Here is a 17,552-nt window from a genome sequence, read left to right as displayed (position 1 = left end):
CTTCTCCACCAAAAATCTGACGCAATGCAGAAACTCCCATGATGAGGGGCAGAGAGTGATGAGACTATAAAACGAGGGGAATAAGAGGCAGTAAGGCAATGAGGCTGTGAAGACCCAGGGGAGAGTGGTAGAGGGGGGTCTTGTGCTCAGGGGAACCCAGAAAGCAAGCTGCGGGAGGCGGGTACCTCCTGCCTGCCATTCCTCTTCCCTCCCTTCCCTTCTGGAGGATTGGATCCTGGACAGCCCCCAAGTCACAACGCGTAAACCCCCCGTGAGTGGAATACATGCGAGCACACATACACACGCACTAAAGAGATGTTCCCAGAGGAGACGAGAAGCAGAGCAGAACACCTGGACCTGCCATTAGTGGCACATTCAGGGATTAGGGGCACAGACGGCAAGAGAGAATGCACACTGGGATGGGCGCTTATATGCAGAAAGTAATAAATAATAAACATTCACACACATATACCAAGCATGTTTCCAATATTGTGCCTCCGAGAAAAACGGGAGGATGCGAAACAACTCTTCAGGATGTTGTTCTACAGCACTCCAAACTAAAATGTAGCCACGGCGATAGCATGTTTACATCCAGAGAAAAAAAAATAAAAAATACACACACAACAAGGACTCACCACTTTTATACCACCTGGACATGGTGTGGAGTAATTACTGATGCAATAAACCGTTTGCTCCCCCAAGAGAGTCCATATAACCAGCTGGGGGTCAAGGACGGCCACAGAGATTGAACAAGAGAAAAAGGGAAGCGGAATGAAGGCTCACCAAAGAAAAAAGAAGAAGTGAATACTATTAATGTGTGACTGTATTATTTTAGAAGCATCACAAATAACCAAACCACGTTTTGTCACTCCACCACAATCCAAAAGTTAACTCTTATTCTAGTAGCTGTTGGCAAGTTGGGAAGGAAACAATGCTCAAGTATCAAGTCCAATGTGATACGGACGGAGGCGTTTAAAAAAAAAGTCTTGAAAAAAAAGGCCCCTGGCTGAATGAAAGCCCACACACTGGCTTTAACAAAGACCAGTGCATACACGGGGAGGGATGCTGGACATAAACAAAGGTGGATTTAGTACTTAAGTATGTGTGTGAGTGTTGTGTGGAACTAAGTGGGTGTGTGTGAGCTGGTGACATGAAACAGATCAAAGTGGGGAGAGGTCAATAGGGCAGTGAGGGAGGATAGGGGGGTCCCGTTATTGCAAGCCACATCTGCAACTTGGACTATGTAGTTGGGTGTAACACTGGATTTTTTATTTTTTTTTGGTGTAAATTTGTCTGACGCATACACTCAATGTTTCAATATAGTGCAATTTAAGAAATGGAAGGAGGAAGTAAGAAAAGACAACATGATTGAGGTCGTCCAGTTGCTAACTACTGTAACAAATTTAAGAATGTTCACAAATTAGCACGCATATTGTTTAACTTAATGGCCCTTTTGATGGCAGTGAAAAGGCAAAAGGGCAAACTGTTTGTTTGTAACTGCCAGTTATCATACTTCCCCTGACGCATCTCAATGGTGAGTTGTGTTTTGAAATCATTCATTATTTATAGCAGTGGTTCTTGATTGTTTTAAGAAGTGGTTGCTTTACCCACACAGATGAAGCAATACAACATATAGGGAGCGTGAATCCTCGCGGCGTTCACACTTGACGTCAATTGAGCGCACCTCTTATTGGTGTGCAACAGGATTCAAGGATGACAATGTTCACACTTAAGCAACTCCAGCACAGTTTTTCAGTAACCATAGCGGGTTTGGATTAACCAAAAAAAAAGCCGTCAACACCGCCTAAGGGCCGCCGTTTCTCGCCTTCATCCGCGGCTGCCGCACCACTCCGAGTAAGCTCCTGTCTCTCTCCCCTCTGTGGAGGAGCAAGCGAAAAGCACAAGCATGCCCCAAAATTAATTTAGACGGTGGAATTAAATTAAAAGCATAGCCTCTGGAGTTTTATCATGTACTAATGTTTGAGCCGTTAACTTGGATTGTACGACTAAAACATGAATAATTAAGTACTAATGGGGCTATTATTATTTCAGGAAAGACAATCATATTAAGGGATTTGAATGTGTGGGTTGGGGAGGTAGGAATTAAGCAGAAGGGACATTAGAAAAACATGGTGGGTAGAATCCTACCATTGTGTCATTAAGAACCTCTTGTTTGCTAAAGTACACTGACATGCTTTCCAAATCAGAAAGAATTGAGTTTAGGGAGACAACATGAACTTGTTTAGAGGTCTGTCCCAATACTTATGAAACATATTTTGAAACAGCCTAGTCAGACATTTCTGAAATTTTTGTCAACCTGGCTGCGGTGAGACACACAAGTGTGTTTGTGTTAGGCACAGCTAAACTATTAACCGTCTCTTAATACGGACCCCCCTCCCCCCCTCCCCTCCCTTATCAGTCAGCAAGCAGTCAGCCCCCCGCACCCCTTTTGCAGCTGTCACTGCAGCCCTCACCACAAACAGTATTCTCAAAGGACAAACTCCCCAACACACAGGACAAATACCCCCGTCTACTCAAAATGTATAACAAACACATGCATATCTTCATGCCCAAGACTGAAGCCTTCTTTACTCACATTCACACACAATTTTATCTGCTTATTCGCAGACTGCATGTTTTGGCAGCTGACAAGAGGGAGAAATACCCACTTAGCCTCTCACCCAAAACCCCCCAAAAGTCTGCAATCCACTATGGGGCTCAAATCTAACCAAAGAATAGGAAGTGGCAATTGATGGAGGAAGTTGGACACTTGCAGCAGTGCCGAGGTGATAAAGGGAAGATGAAAATGCAGATGAAGACACAAAGTGCAGTGCGGTGCAATTCTCCATCGGAATGGTTTTCATTAGAGCACAGAGGAAAAGGGAAACAAAAGTGAAAAGACTTGAAATAGATAGATGGGCTTCTCTTTCTCTGAAGCACCTTGCATTCTTTCTCCTCCCCTTCCATCATTGTTGTTGTTTGTGCTATTTTGTTGTTTATTTGAAAGGCCTCATCTAACTAGCAGAAGCCTCGACTCCTGACTTATTTAGCAGAATTCTTTCGATCATATTTGAAAAATGAAAAGCAGTTTGGTTAATATTTCAAAACATTCCCACTTACACCAGGGAGAGAGACAAAGAGAGAGGGGGTGATAGGGGATAGGAGGGAACAGAAGGGAGGAATTCTCTTGTTTCTTAACCCCAATTCAAGTAGACACATAATAATACACACGTTCTCTTTCCAACCAATAAACACAGTGACAAGAAGCCTAAAAAAATCATATTGGCAAATATTCACACTACACTACAGTAAATATATTATAGAAATAAATTACAAAAATTCATATAGGCTCTATTGAATATGTTGAATCGGGTCTTTCACAATCAAAACGCAATACAGGAATAAATTACAAAAGCATTGCGGCAATATATTGGGCAAAAAAAAATAATTATTTGGAGAGGAAAATGTGGAAAAAAAACTAGATGCACTTATCTGCTAACTGCTGCTAACAAAATATAGCACAAATACATTGAGAGGTGTCAAAATTACTTGATTATTATAATTCAATTATTTGAGTCATCGAGTAAGCGTCTTTACTCAAGTTCAAATTGTCCAAATCCTCAAATTTTAGCCTCACAACAGCAATCATTCTCTAATTTATGATGTCCATCTTTAAATCAGACAGAATATCTTTGTGTTCAAATCAAACTTTTGCAACCATCTGTTCATGCTTTTGAAAATGACCTGAACCAGAAACCGAATCAGTTTCAAAAAGTGAGTGCGACCCCAAACCGTCTCATGTCATTTTTCATTATTTTTTTACGCAACAATACAACATAAGTTCAAAATACACTTTTGTGCAAAATAAAATTGTATCCGATTTTTCGATTCATCGACAGAATAATCTAGAGACCAAACAATTTAAAAATATTGCATAGTGACAGCCCTATATACATCTTGAGGGTCACATAAGAAAAGAATCTGTAATGAATAAAAGAATCTCTGCACCAATATCATGCTCGCAAATTGTGCTGTAGACATGTTTTTGTTTTGGTAGATTTGCCAACATGATTTGGAAGATGGCAATCACATGCGGTATTTAAATGTATCTTTTAAATGTTTTTCTGGATTGACAACAGGTCTCTGCCTCTCACACAAAAATATGCATGCATAACATGATCATATGTGAAATCATATGCATAATAACACTTGGCATTGGCCTTTCCCCTGAGAACTCCCACAGTGCAGTGAATTCCAATCCGGCAGTTAGCGGGACACCTATTTCAGGGGACAAAAGACAAGGAAAGAAGTAAGGAGTGTGAAAGAAAAGGCCGGGAGTGAACAGAGTGGATGGAAACAAACGATTCTGCTAGCACCCAGGGGAGAGGGCCCAGAGCAGCTGACGTCAGTGTGCGTGCATGTGTGTTTTGCATCGAAAGAGGGCTGGCAGTCGGTCCTGGCAACCCCGAGGGACTTCTTGAAACAGGGAGAGAACAGTGTTGAGTAAGACTCCCAGCCCCCACATAACCAGGTGCCCAGACAGAAAGCCTGGCACACGAGACACAACCATTGACAAAGACACTGGCTGAAATCACTTTTTAATGGCATCTTGGTCGAACCTTCTACTCTGTAAATTGTGACCGCATCACAGTATAGTTGCGTCATTTCCACTTTCACGCTCTTGATCCTCTCAGCCGTTTGTCCCCTGCTTTTCTCTGACATTTGGCTGGACAAAGGCGAGTCACACCTGAGCGCTGGGTTAAAACTATTATAGGCTGTCTCCCTGCGGTACGTTGGCCTTTGCCACAACTGTCTATGACTGAAACTGTGCATGTGCATGAATGCGTAGACACCTGGGGATAGCAAACTTAGCATGCATTGGCTTTTATAGTCAATTCCATGAGATTCACTTAACTGTAAACAAGCGGCATCACTTAGTCAATGAAAACAGCCATTGGCATAGATGGATAGAGTTTAATTAAATAACTTGCACGGTTAAGGTTTCTGTTTGTAATAGAACTACAGACTTGAGTTCATAACGGATTGAGATCCAGAACATTGAAATGGAAAACTATCTCACACATAAAAACTCTGCACTGTGTCCAAGAGAAATGGAAATTAAAGAGACTGGAAACACATTCAGTGTTTTTGTACGGGTTACAGGAACGTGGGTTCCCAATTCCTACTCACTTGCTTTGTCTGACCATGGTTACACTTTAGTTATTAAAATTACACTGGCCAGAGCCAGACATTTAGATGTCTTTGCGTTGGCACCAAGATTCTTTGGGGGTTTTTTTCAGCTACAAAAAAAAAAAAACGTGTCAGGAATTGACCAAATTCCTATTACAATAGAGAAAATATGAAGGCCTGTGAGTGCTATATAAGAACTTTTTTGAAACTAAAACTATTTGCACTAGCGTCACGTTTATTATATCCAAATATATTTTAGCAGAAGTGGGAATATGTTACATTCATGAAAGTGGAAAGTAATTCGCAATCAAAAAGTATTTATATGGTCACACTGGTAGTTCTCACTTTGAAATAAAATAAATAAATCACAATACAGTGTTGTGTGAAGTAATGTATCATAAAAAAATTCTGAAAACCAACTTAAGTTAAGGACATAACACAGCGTAAGTCCTCAAAGTGGGTATGGGAGACAGAGGTGAGGTGGAAAAAGGAGTGGAAAAGCGGGGGTGAGGTGGGGGGCAAACAGAGGCTGCTTTGGGGCCATTCGCCACAGGGTGTGGGTCTATGTCTGTGTGTCTTGGGAGGGCACAGTGGGGAGGTTTGGGGGCATGGAGGAAAGGATCAGAGCTTTGGGGCCAGCTCGGTGGGGAACAGAGGGGTTTGGGAGAGAATGGCGGGAGGCGAAAGAGGGGGAGGGAGTCAAAGGGTGAGTGGAGGGGATGTGGTCAGTTTGGGGTTTGAGAACTCAGCGGGGAGTTACAGCAAGGAGGGAGGGAAGGAGGAAAGGATGCAGACACTGGGGCCAATGTGCTAGGAGGCAAGTGACATGTGACTTGTGATCCAAAGATGTGTATGAGGGATGGAGAATGGGGAGGGAAAGTAGAAAGAAAGAATGTATAAAATTGGGAGGGGGGCGGCATGTGTTCCACTTGAGAGGGAGAGAAAGAAAAAGAAGCTGGGAGGGAGAGGAAAAATAGAGGGAGAAAAAAATCCCAGGTGTCAGCAGGAGGGGGGAGAAAAAAGAAAAGAAGAGGGGGGTGGGCTTGAGGTTCTGGGGGTCCTGCTTGTTGGCAGGGGTGCAGGAATCCAAGGGAATGGCCTGTTCTTCATTATCCAGACACCCCCTACACACACAGGCCCCTCATGGCCCCATGACAACTTTATCCTGGCCCACTGAAACATTCTGACAGACTTAGAACGCACATATAGATTTAAAAAAAAAAAATCCAAAATACTGTATGCAAGGTTATGCTTCTAAATGATCAAATCATGGCTTTATAAACACCAGTGAGTATTACGATTCAAGGCAACTGGTACTATTCTGTTTTTTGCTATTAAAAAAAAACAAAAAAACATCTTGCACTTCTAATTTCAATCTGTGTTGATATTGGTGACATCTGCTGCTAAAGGTTGCAACAACAAGCATTTTGTGCTGGTGCACATTGAAAAGGAAGATAGTAAAAAAATGTTTTGAAAATTATTAGGCTCATTTTGATTGTTATCAAAAATAATATAATAATAGTAGCAATAATAGTAGTAATAATAAAACAAATGATATTCCAAATGGGATGTGAAGGATTTTTATTCCGATCAGGCTTTTAATCCGAAAAATGTGTCAATGTAAACATAGCCACTGTTGTCATTGAACAATTTAACCTTGAACATAATTGGATAGTAACTCGAGCCGAATGGCAACAACCACGAGGACTGAACGCAATCAGTCCCTCAATGTAAAATCACATAATTGCTCCATCATGACAAAGTAAAACACACAAATCTGACAATTAAACAGAAAATGTGGTAAGCAGAGAGCAGGCAATTTATTTATTCAAAGATATGTAAATGTATACCTCCTAAATCTGACTGTGTAAATATTTGATCAATAAACACAAACACAGAGACAAAAAAAACCCCAGCAAATCTGCAAAACCCTTTGGCTGAAGAATTCTAATGAATGTTTGGAAACAGAAGCTGTCGTCGCACACAGATACTTATAGTGGACCGTGGACGGAGGCTATTATCCGACTACAACCACTGGCGCACACAAATATTTACCCACAGCGAGAGCTACACACAAGGCACACAAGGACACTGAGTGAGCGAGGAAAGATGAGAGGGAAACAAGAGGGGAAGTTACATTTTTAATTGAGTGCCTCTTTTCCTTCAAGCAAAGTGGGGCTGAATTTAAGGGGGGCGAGCTGGTGCCAACAAACACACACACACACACACACACACATTCTTGATTTTGCGCTTGCATTTTGTCAGGAAAAAAAATGTGTTAACATAGTCTGAGACAGAGGAGGAAGAGGTGAGGAATGGGAGAGAAAGACGGGATAAGAGGAGAAAGAAGAAGAAGAGAAAGAAAAAGTCCCCACAGAGTCTTTCTCCCTTCCTGGAGCGAGCTCGGGCCCCTGCAGCGTTGCCTGTGTAATTTCCAGCGGCAGTGAATACAGGTATTAATAAAAGCCTCACGGGGAAGAGCACACAATATAACCCTACATTTTCAGGCATTATGAAAGGACGCCCCTAGGGGTCCTCGGGCTCAAATTTCTGAGATGCAGGCATTGTAAAAAGACGCCCCCAGGGGAGAAGCCTGCAATAGAAATCTGCTGAATTCAAAGCATTTCCAGAGCCCTGGTGGGAGCCATTACTCCCACTGGAGGAGGAGAGATCTTTTTCACGTGCTCCTCTCGCCTTCCAACCGCTCTCCTGCTCCCGCTCTCTCTTTTTTTTTTTTTTTTTTAACCAAACATGTGTTGCTGACATGTTGACAGATTGCTCAGTGATGTGTTTAGGTGCATGTCTGTTGAGACGCCAGCTCCATCCAGCTCCCTCTCTGTCTCTCCCATCCCTTGCCTCTTCCTGAGTCCCCCCCCCGCGCCGACCCCCCTGTCCTCATTCCCCGAACTGCAAACCTCTCAGCGCACCCAAAACTGCTCCCATCCATATTTCATAAAGGAGAAACTAGGCTGAAAGAGAGATATGGGAAAGGAGGATGGAAAGAGTTTGGGTGAGAGGGAGCGCATACAAGAAAGAGAAGATTGGGGGGGCATGAAAAAGGTAAGATAAACAGAGACAAAGCGGGATCAAGGGAGGGGAGCAGGAGGAGAGAACAGATAAAGAGAAATAGAGCGATGAAGTCAGTGGAAGAAGTGCAGTGAAAAATGAACCCTGTGATGAAAAATGACTCCACAACAACCCTTCTTCATCGCTGCATGCTGTGATCCCCCCCTTCGTCTCCCTCTCTCTCTCTCTCTCTCTCCATCACCCTCTACTCTGGTGCCGGATTCTCGCTCTCTCCCTGGAAAACCTGAGCAGCAGCCAGCTGTGTCTGTGCACGATTACTGCGCCTCTGTGTATGTGCACGCACGCTTATATGTATGGCAAGGGCTTAGCACAGGAATCTTTGGGCCACCCTCGGGTACACACACACAGTGAAGGAGGAGGGAGGCTGGCAAGAAGGGGGTACGGGCGAAGAAGGAGGGACGTACATTAACTGACTGTGTGTGTGTGTGTAAGTATGTATGTATGTATGTATGTAGTATGTATGTATGTATGTACTATATATATATATATACACATATACATATGTGTGTGTGTGTATAAATGTATATATATATATAAATATATATATATAGATATATATATATATATATGTGTGTGTGTGTGTGTGTGCACGTGCGTGTGCGTGTGTCTGTGTGTGTGTGTGTGTGTGTGTGTGTGTGTGTGTGTGTGTGTGTGTGTGTGTGTGTGTGTGTGCGTGTGTGTGTGAGTGTGTGTGTGAACGTGTGTGTCTGTATCAAGTGACATGCCAGAGTGCAGGAGGCCGCCTGTAATTTTGTTTCAAATGAAGCCCCTCCTACCTTTCCTTCTAGTAGAAAGTGATCTGTGGTTTTAATAAGAGTTTTGGCCTCACAGGACTCAGCTGCTATGCTGCCGACAGACGCAGTGAGCTGCGTGCATGTACAGTGAAAGAGAGAGAGAGAGAGAGAGAGAGAGAGAGAGAGAGAGAGAGAGAGAGAGAGAGAGAGAGAGAGAGAGAGAGAGAGAGAGAGAGAGAGAGAGAGAGAGAGAGAGAGAGAGAGAGAGAGAGAGAGAGAGAGAGAGAGAGAGAGAGAGAGAGACAGCCGGTTGCAACAGACGGTTGGGGCTTAGCAGAGGGGAGACGTCCCGCGGGGGGACCAACCAGTCACCCAAGGGCCCCTGCACTAACAGCCCTGCTCTCCCTGCTTTCCATCCCCTCCATGTTTTTCTTCCTGTGCTTGTCCCTCCTCAGTTTCATCTATTTCCCTTCCTCGTCACCTGCCTCCCGTCTTCCTCATTTCTTCCCCTTTGCTCACTTGATTTCATCTTGCCTCTCTCCTTCACTGAGAGGAAGGAGAATAAATAAGAGTGCAGCTGGATGTGCTCGATTGACAAAGATCTCACAAATACCTTCGTTCAGACACACTTTCCTTCACTCATGGCGTGGAAGACGCGACCAGCTGGGTTAATGACTCGCTATTTGTCACTGACAGCCGCCGGTTGGGCCCTCCTGCTTTGACAGACGGCGACATCCTTTACTATTTGTCACTCACTTCTCTTCTGTCTATTTCTTTAAACACTCAAGTGTTGTATTGTTGCAAACACCTCACTCGCATTGGACTTGTGTTTTCAAAGTTTTCGCATTGTTTTCTGTCTCAATAGCAAAAATGCCACAGTGTGTGACATAGTTTTATTAATTAGTCAGAGAGATTAAACACACATGCATGACTTTAAAGCAGCTTTAAAAGTTTAAACAGATCCAGTTGTCTTTTGTGGCTAGTGACAAAAGTTAATGTTTCAAAGTTCCACATATGAAAATAATTAAATCTAAGCATGGGGATTTGAGGTTAAGCTAAGGTTAGATGTATGTGTGCATGTGATGTGGCAAAGTGGGGCCAGAGAATGTTCTCCATTTGATCTGTGGGAGTTTTTTTTCTCCTCTGCTCTTCCTCTCCTCGGGGAGCCTATGCTCCACATTCTGACTCCTACTGAGACCCATCGACACTCCCGCGACTCTCTTGCTCGCTCTTTTTCTTGCACGCACAGCACACCCACAGGATGGATACCCTCATGTAAAGTGCTAAGAGTGCCGCACATACACAGTTGTTCATTAAAAAGTCATAGCTGATGAGGAAGGGGGATGGGGGGCCCAAAAAAAAAAAAAAAAAACGTTTGTTCAAATGTGTTTTAGGTGTGCGCAAAGAGTCAGACTGAAACACACCGCTCCAACCCGATGACCCGTTTGGGGTTATGTGCATGCTTGATTGGGTGTACACACATTTACGTGTCATTGATCGGCGCCACTGTGTGTGTACGAGTGTGTTTGTCCAATTTGTTCTCAAATTAATGGTGCCTCTTTATAGGCCTTCTGCTAGAGTGCCACTGAATTACTTGGTGCTTCACACTTGCACCTGGGACCCATTCAGTGTTATAGCTGTAACTCCATGCTAACTCGGGACTCATTCGCCACGAGAGTATAGAAGGTATCCTCCAACGTCATTTCCTCAGCACAATAAGCTCACTCAGGCACACTAATTAGGGAAATATGCTTGAAAATGGGCGGAAGCATTTTTGGGCGTGTTTTTACTTTGTTATTCAAGCTCAATGTGTGCCTGTCTCGATTTAGAAGCCAGTTTAAATGTCATGCTACTTCAATTTTGGAGTGACCAACACCGATAGGGCCAATTAGCAAGCACCGATTGTTTACATCAGTTTTGATGACTGTGGGTGTTGTTTTGTTGTCTATGTTGAAGTGTGTGTAAATGTAAAAACGTCTATTTTAATTGTTATGTCAATTATGCTAACTTTAAAATATAGTAACGTATTAGGCCCAAGTGTTCACTATAAGGCTGAACTGATTAATCGAAAGTATAATTGAATATATCAAATGATTCAATTACAAAAAAGGTTGACCCAAAATCTTTTCCTCAAAGTGTTGGATTTTTTTTTTGCTCTCCAGAGACCACTGTTACCGTGGATGCATGCACCACTTCATGTCAAAATATGTGTAAACAATTTTAAACAAGTACTCAATTAATCAATATGATAATCCGAAAAATACTCAGTTTCTTATATTATTAAATATCACAATCTAATGAGATGATACTGATCAATACTGATTCACAAAATTAATTCAATCACATCTAAAATGTTTCCAAACCTCCCCAACAAAACAAGAAGGCATCGTTTATGCATCGCATGGTTTCGGGAGTAAATACAATTGCCACCAAGGAGGGGAATAAGTTTTTTTAATTTGGGTCTTGTGTTTTTCCCTAGAAGGCGCTGTACATGTGTGCATGTACCCCATAGGTCCCACTACAACGGCCCCGAGGAGTAGGAAGCAGAGAACATTAAAGGATTCTTTAGTCCATGCTTTTAATTTGAGCTTCTCCACAATAATAACCAGAAAGCAGCGGTCCCACAACAACTTTCATACACAGTCTTCAGACAAAGCCGACTTACGGTTGAATCTACATACGCAAACCAGCACATGCAAGCACGCATCACGCTGAGTTGTGGGATTACTCTGTAATCTGAAACTCTCTTTCTCCAGGGAGCAAAAAAGATTCATCATTTCATTCCATTCCTTTCTCCTGCTCTCCCTCTTGCCCTCTCTGCGCTCTCTCGCTCGGTAACATCTCGCCCTCCCCAGACTCCTGTGCTGAAAATCACAGGCCACATCCGAGGCTGTGGCAGCGACACGGCGTCGAAAAAAGTGCACTGCGGGGCCTTTTGTGGATCAAGAAAACACAAAGGCAATTAAAGAAAGCTGAGAGAAATAAATCATATTCCCCTAATAACTGGCTGCGACACCAGGATTTAAATTTCTCTCGTTAAAACTGGCGTCATTATGTGGTTAGTTTTCTAAGAAAAAATAATGCTATTGAAATGTATCCATTGGAATCATTGCCAGTGATTGAAGTCGAAAATGTATGGCATGTCTAAACACAGTCAACACGTCAACAACTATTTGGCATTTCACCTACCACCTTACTGACCTTCAATAAACTTCTGTATATTTTTAGTAATCCATTGTAACATTATGCATAATTTTAAAATGAACACTACTCTTAAATAAAGAAAACCCCAAAACACTTTTCTTAGTTAATGATTCAGTTAAAATGTATTGCATATGCATTTCACATAAATATAAACAAATATCATTAGATATTAATTAATTATAAATCCATTTAATTTAAAAGTTAAATACAACCGAACTGTGCTGAACAAATACTGGAGCAAAGGCCAAAAATATTGACTATACATGATACACACTTTGAGCATTCAATTGAGTGATTCTTCCGCTAACCGATAGAGGCAGCCTGTTAAAATAAAATAATACATGAGAAAAAAAAGATATACAAACAATAAGCTAAATTGTGTTCATCTACAGCTTGCGATGTGCTACTGTTGAAGCCCCCTGTGTACTTACAAGATTTGTTTTATCCTGAATATTATGGCAACCTAATGTCTGCATTTTCCCTTATTAAATAAGATAACAACATCCAGTGAAGGTACCATCACGACAAAGCATCCAAACACCTCCCTGTGGCTAGACTAACTAGATGTACAACACGTGGCTGAAGCAATCATAACACACAGACTGTAAAAACATTTGACCAGTTTCAACAAAGAGCCCCCCCCAAAACACACACACTTCTTCATCCCTATATCAAAGTAAACACCATTCAAATGCTTGTAGGCAGCAAACTGTCTTGCAGCCGAAGTGTGTGCGTGTTGGCTTGTTAAGTGCACATTCGGATTAATCTGTATGAGCCAGATGCCCCCGCCGCGTTCCTTTCGGTCCCTCCATTAATTACAGCAGTACTAATAACGACTCAAGTGTATGTGTGCGTATTAGAACTGGAGGTATCCAAGTAATAGGTGAAGTGTTACGACATTTTTCGATCGTGTCTTTAAGTGAAACATATTGCATTGTTTGGCATCTTCTTCATGTTGACACAATGAGTTTGTTTTTTTCCACAAATCTAAATATTTCATAACCCATGAGAGGCAGAGGTGTGCAAAAAGTCAATTCATATTTGAATGTATTAAGGCACACACCTCACACTGGTAGTTTGATGCAATTTAAAAATTAAAACACACACTGTACGCCTGTGAGCAACAAATCTTCAATTAACAAGCAAGTTTTTGGAAAGTGAAAAGCAGATCAAATCATCATGCAGTCTGAAAGAATGTTATGTCTCACCTGCTGGACAGTGGTTGGTTCGATGTTCTGTGAGCTCAGCCAAACATTCAAAGTCCTGTTGACAGTTGTCGCAAGTGAATATGGAGTCGTCGTCGAGCTCGTCGTCATGGTCGCCAGGATCCTCTTGTTCTGCATCATCGGGGGCCGCCCCTTGGCCGTCCTTAGGCTCGAGCGCTTTGACATCTGAAAACAGACGATATGTATGATCAGTATCATTGACATCTGTGTTACTAATTTTAGTGACATTACCTGATAATTAATTATCGATAATACCTGTTTGCGACTCTGATTGCTTAATTTTCATGTGCACAGTCTACAAGTCAATCACTTTCATCATGTAAATAAAAAAACAAACTTGTGTCATTTTGTTCTGGTGAGTTGAAGCATCATTTTCTTTCATTACTCTAATTCATTGTTGTTTCGTCATTTTGGATCTGGTTTGTGTTCCCGAGTACAAATGAATTATGGCTTCCCAGATCGATCATATGCGTGTCCTTTGATTTGTGTAAAGTGACAGAATTACAATGACAAACTGACAAATAGATGTGGAGCTTCAGCATGTGACAATCAGTGTGAACGTGTGTGTGTTTTAGTCACTGGAGGCTTGCGACGGCCCACTGCTCTCTGCTCTATTGTGTCTCCATTTTCACACCTTATTATCACTTTACAAATGCTGAGATTCCAGTAGGACTGAAAAAAATTATGACAAAGTGAGGAAAGAAAGAAAGAAAGAAAGAGAATGGACAGCAAGGCTGAACTGAATTTATTCTGTAATAAAATTTTCAATAATTTTATTGTCTGAATGTTTGATTTTACTCAACTTTTATTTTAATATATTCAATAAAATATGGAACTCTAACTATCTATTACGTTTACAATGACAGCACAAAATATTAAGGGCATTTATTTCAATGTTTCCATCTGCAGCAACTTTTTTCAGTCGCGCTGTAACCTGAAAAAGCTTTTCAAAAAATGTCTTAGTCTGTTACAAGGGTTACTGGGAGGTCAAGAAAAACTCTTAGTTGATATATTAATTAACAAAGGCCTGTTCCCAAATGACACCATCCATTAAAAATCTCTACCAAAAGAGTACATAGTGAAAAAAGAAAAGAAGCGGTTGCCAAAAAACTGACCACCACATCTTTTTCCAGACTAATTCATAACGAAGAGGTGGGATGGGAAACGGGGATGTTGGGAACGAGGGACTGCCGTGATGGGGTGCGGTGGGAGAGGACATTAGTGATGGAAGGATCTAGAAGGAGGGCTAGATGAAGGAATGAAGAGCAGGAGGGTGTTGGCCATCTGTCCAGTGGTGAGAGCACCGTCTGGCCAGGGAGCCAACATGGACCCTTTACTGACGAAACGTGCAGGCTCCAAAAATACACGATACCCTATGACGACATAGCAATGAACACAGTGATGATACGCAAATAACAATATTCATCCCGGTGTAGAACCGAACTTGTAGTAAAGATTATATGAATGTAGAATGTAATATGCAGCTGTTACATTGGATGTTATTAGACTACACATGTGAGCGTACTCTAGTTTTTAGCGGTGTTAAAAAAAAAAAAGTGTATCAGATTTATGGATATTTAAGATATGTTCTATGGTGTCAACACTCAAATACAGTATGCATACAGTACATAAAAGTCAGCGTTTTCACACATACACACGCATCCATAGCAGGGGGTTGTGATGCCAGAGGTGAGGGCAGTGCCAAATCCAGTGCATGCCAACACAACTTGCTGTCATGGCAACAGTGGGACGAGCCAGATGAAATCATCTCCCTCACAATCGTCAAGGATCATAATGTTTCTGTGTGTACGTGTTGCACCAATTTGATGCCCTTGGTCTGCAAATGTTTTATTTATTTTCTTAATAAGCGATCATTGTAATTTGTGTCCACATTTCCCTTTATTTGCCGTCCATCACAACAAATGAATGAGAGAGAACACCATTCATGAAGACCCTCACACACTTACGCATGCACACACACAAAGAAAGGTGTGGGGGCACTGCTGCTGCTGTTAATTGGTATTGTTGAGCAGCAGACCAATAGCTCAATCAAGGCGCATCTGTCACTTTCTCACTTAAGAACTCAAAGGACAAAAGAATGACTATATGGCCACCTGGAGGAGGTATAAGACAGAAAAATGCAGACGTTGTTTGTAGAGGTAAAGAATACATGCCTTAAAATATGTTACATGATCTGTCTTTATGTGTTGCAGCATCGTTTGTGTTCATTATTATGACAACACCACCATGTACGTATGACTATGATCTTTTCCATTGCATATTAGCATTCAGCTAGCAGAGGCCACGTTACGTGGCTTCTCTAAATACACAAAAGCGTTTTCACTCATCAAAGTGGAACACCAGAGATGAAACAATCTAATAGAAACATGGAGAATATTAAAAAGCACCCAGTGAAAGCGTAGCAAGTGAACGTAATGCAATTAAATTCACAGAATAAAAAGGGTCAACGGGCGAGGTTCTCGTAAAGTATCATTTCAACTGAGAAAATGTTGAGGCAAAAACACATTGCAGAATTTGTTAGCAATATGAAAAATATCATTTCGCTTGGGATTTTATTAAGTTTATGCAACCCAGGCTTTGGACCACTAGCAAATGCCTGTCTGATGTTTTTCATCCCCTGGAGGAAATGTAATATTCCAGGTTGTAGTCATCAGGCTGAGTAATATGAGGACAATGGTTGTTTAATAACAGGTACTAATATAAATATGCAAACTGACACCTCAGGAATAATTAGGTCACTTTGCATATCTGCAGGAACGATACACATGTCTTGTGTGTGTGTGTGTGTGGGACTGTGTGTGTAAGTGGAGTATTACTGTTGCGAGTATGCATGTGTGTGTTTGTGTACACCCAGGGTAATTAGATAAAGAGAAGTGAATTAGCCGAGTCCACAGTGCGGAGTGATGTTACGCATCCTAACCCCGCCCAGCTGAGACCCACTAATCACCACTCGTTAGGCTCATCTTTGTGTGTGTGTGTGTGAGTGTATGTGCGTGTGTGTATGCGTGTGTGTTTTCCATTACGCAAGTTTAAATGAGTTCACTGAGGTATTTAGTGTGTTAAGATGGCACATATATAGCTGACATATAACAAAATCCAACCAAGGACAACCCCGCCTCCCCCTCCCAAAATTGAGTTTTTAATATAAAATGGCTACCTCCACTGATGCGTATGTAGCGATGTATCTCCTTGTTTCATTGATATTTTTTGTTTTGTAAAATACACAATTGTTCAAACATTATTTGCAAAAACCTATGTAACTTACAAAACTGAAATCATAATGACCTGAAAATATTTCTTCTTTGGATGAGTAGTTTTACTGCTTATTCTTAATTTACGCTTAATTTATTTATTTAAATTTATTTATTTTATTAAATTTATTTATTTAATTTATTTGTATGTCATCTAGAAAATCGTATGTTACTACAGGCATAACTTCCAACAACTTCAAGGGATGGAATGTGTCAAACTTTGTGTTCTCCTGGAGTTCCACTTGCATTTTCTTGCCACAGTAGTGGAAATATTTTTTTGGGGTACCAGGAGCCTTTCAGCGTGATTTTTGTTTTTATGTTGTGGACATAGCCGCAGTCAGCATGAACCATCACCTGGGGAACTAATGAACTGGGAAACGTTCCTGAGCTGTTCCTATACTGAAAGATGGTCCCAAAGCAAGACGCCTTCAATGGGAATAAAACATAGCGTAACACTGCAAAGGCAAGGGGGCTTACTTATGTGTTAGATTTGGCAAGCCCAAAGTGGTACTTTGGCCTGACTTGTACACAGCTGCTCTGGGAAATGAATATCAGCGGGCCAAGTGTACATAAAACACTTACATACACATGTGCATGTCTGCGCAAACCTTAAAGAGGCATCAAAAGATGTGAAAAAGTGTGTGTGGAGCTTCCAGCAGAATGTTTCGAAAGCAAACAGCCGCGACACAAGGCTTTCATTCTGCTCCACAGAATTACTGTAGTGGAATTCACAGGCACTTGGCTGCGGCAAGCACCTTCGGCGGAGCCACCAACAACAACAAGCTGTGATGTTCAAATCAAACCTGCACCATGTTGCCCACCGAACGTTATTGATGTGT

General features: G+C 41.7%; 1 protein-coding gene across 2 annotated transcripts in view; it reads right to left on the bottom strand.

The window, feature by feature from the left end:
* znf423 (zinc finger protein 423) overlaps positions 1–17,552 on the bottom strand; it is a 90,573-nt gene that overhangs the window by 55,599 nt on the left and 17,422 nt on the right. For both annotated transcript variants that reach the window (XM_088377498.1, XM_088377499.1), the window contains exon 3: positions 13,424–13,606. In XM_088377498.1, the coding sequence (XP_088233624.1) occupies positions 13,424–13,606 (183 nt within the window). The remainder of the gene's footprint in view (positions 1–13,423; positions 13,607–17,552) is intronic.

The sequence above is a fragment of the Syngnathus floridae genome, chromosome 6, assembly GCF_059516105.1.
Source record: "Syngnathus floridae isolate MCC-2025c chromosome 6, RoL_Sflo_1.0, whole genome shotgun sequence".
Classification (NCBI taxonomy): Eukaryota; Metazoa; Chordata; class Actinopteri; order Syngnathiformes; family Syngnathidae; genus Syngnathus; species Syngnathus floridae.
This window is presented reverse-complemented; position numbering and strand designations above follow the sequence as displayed.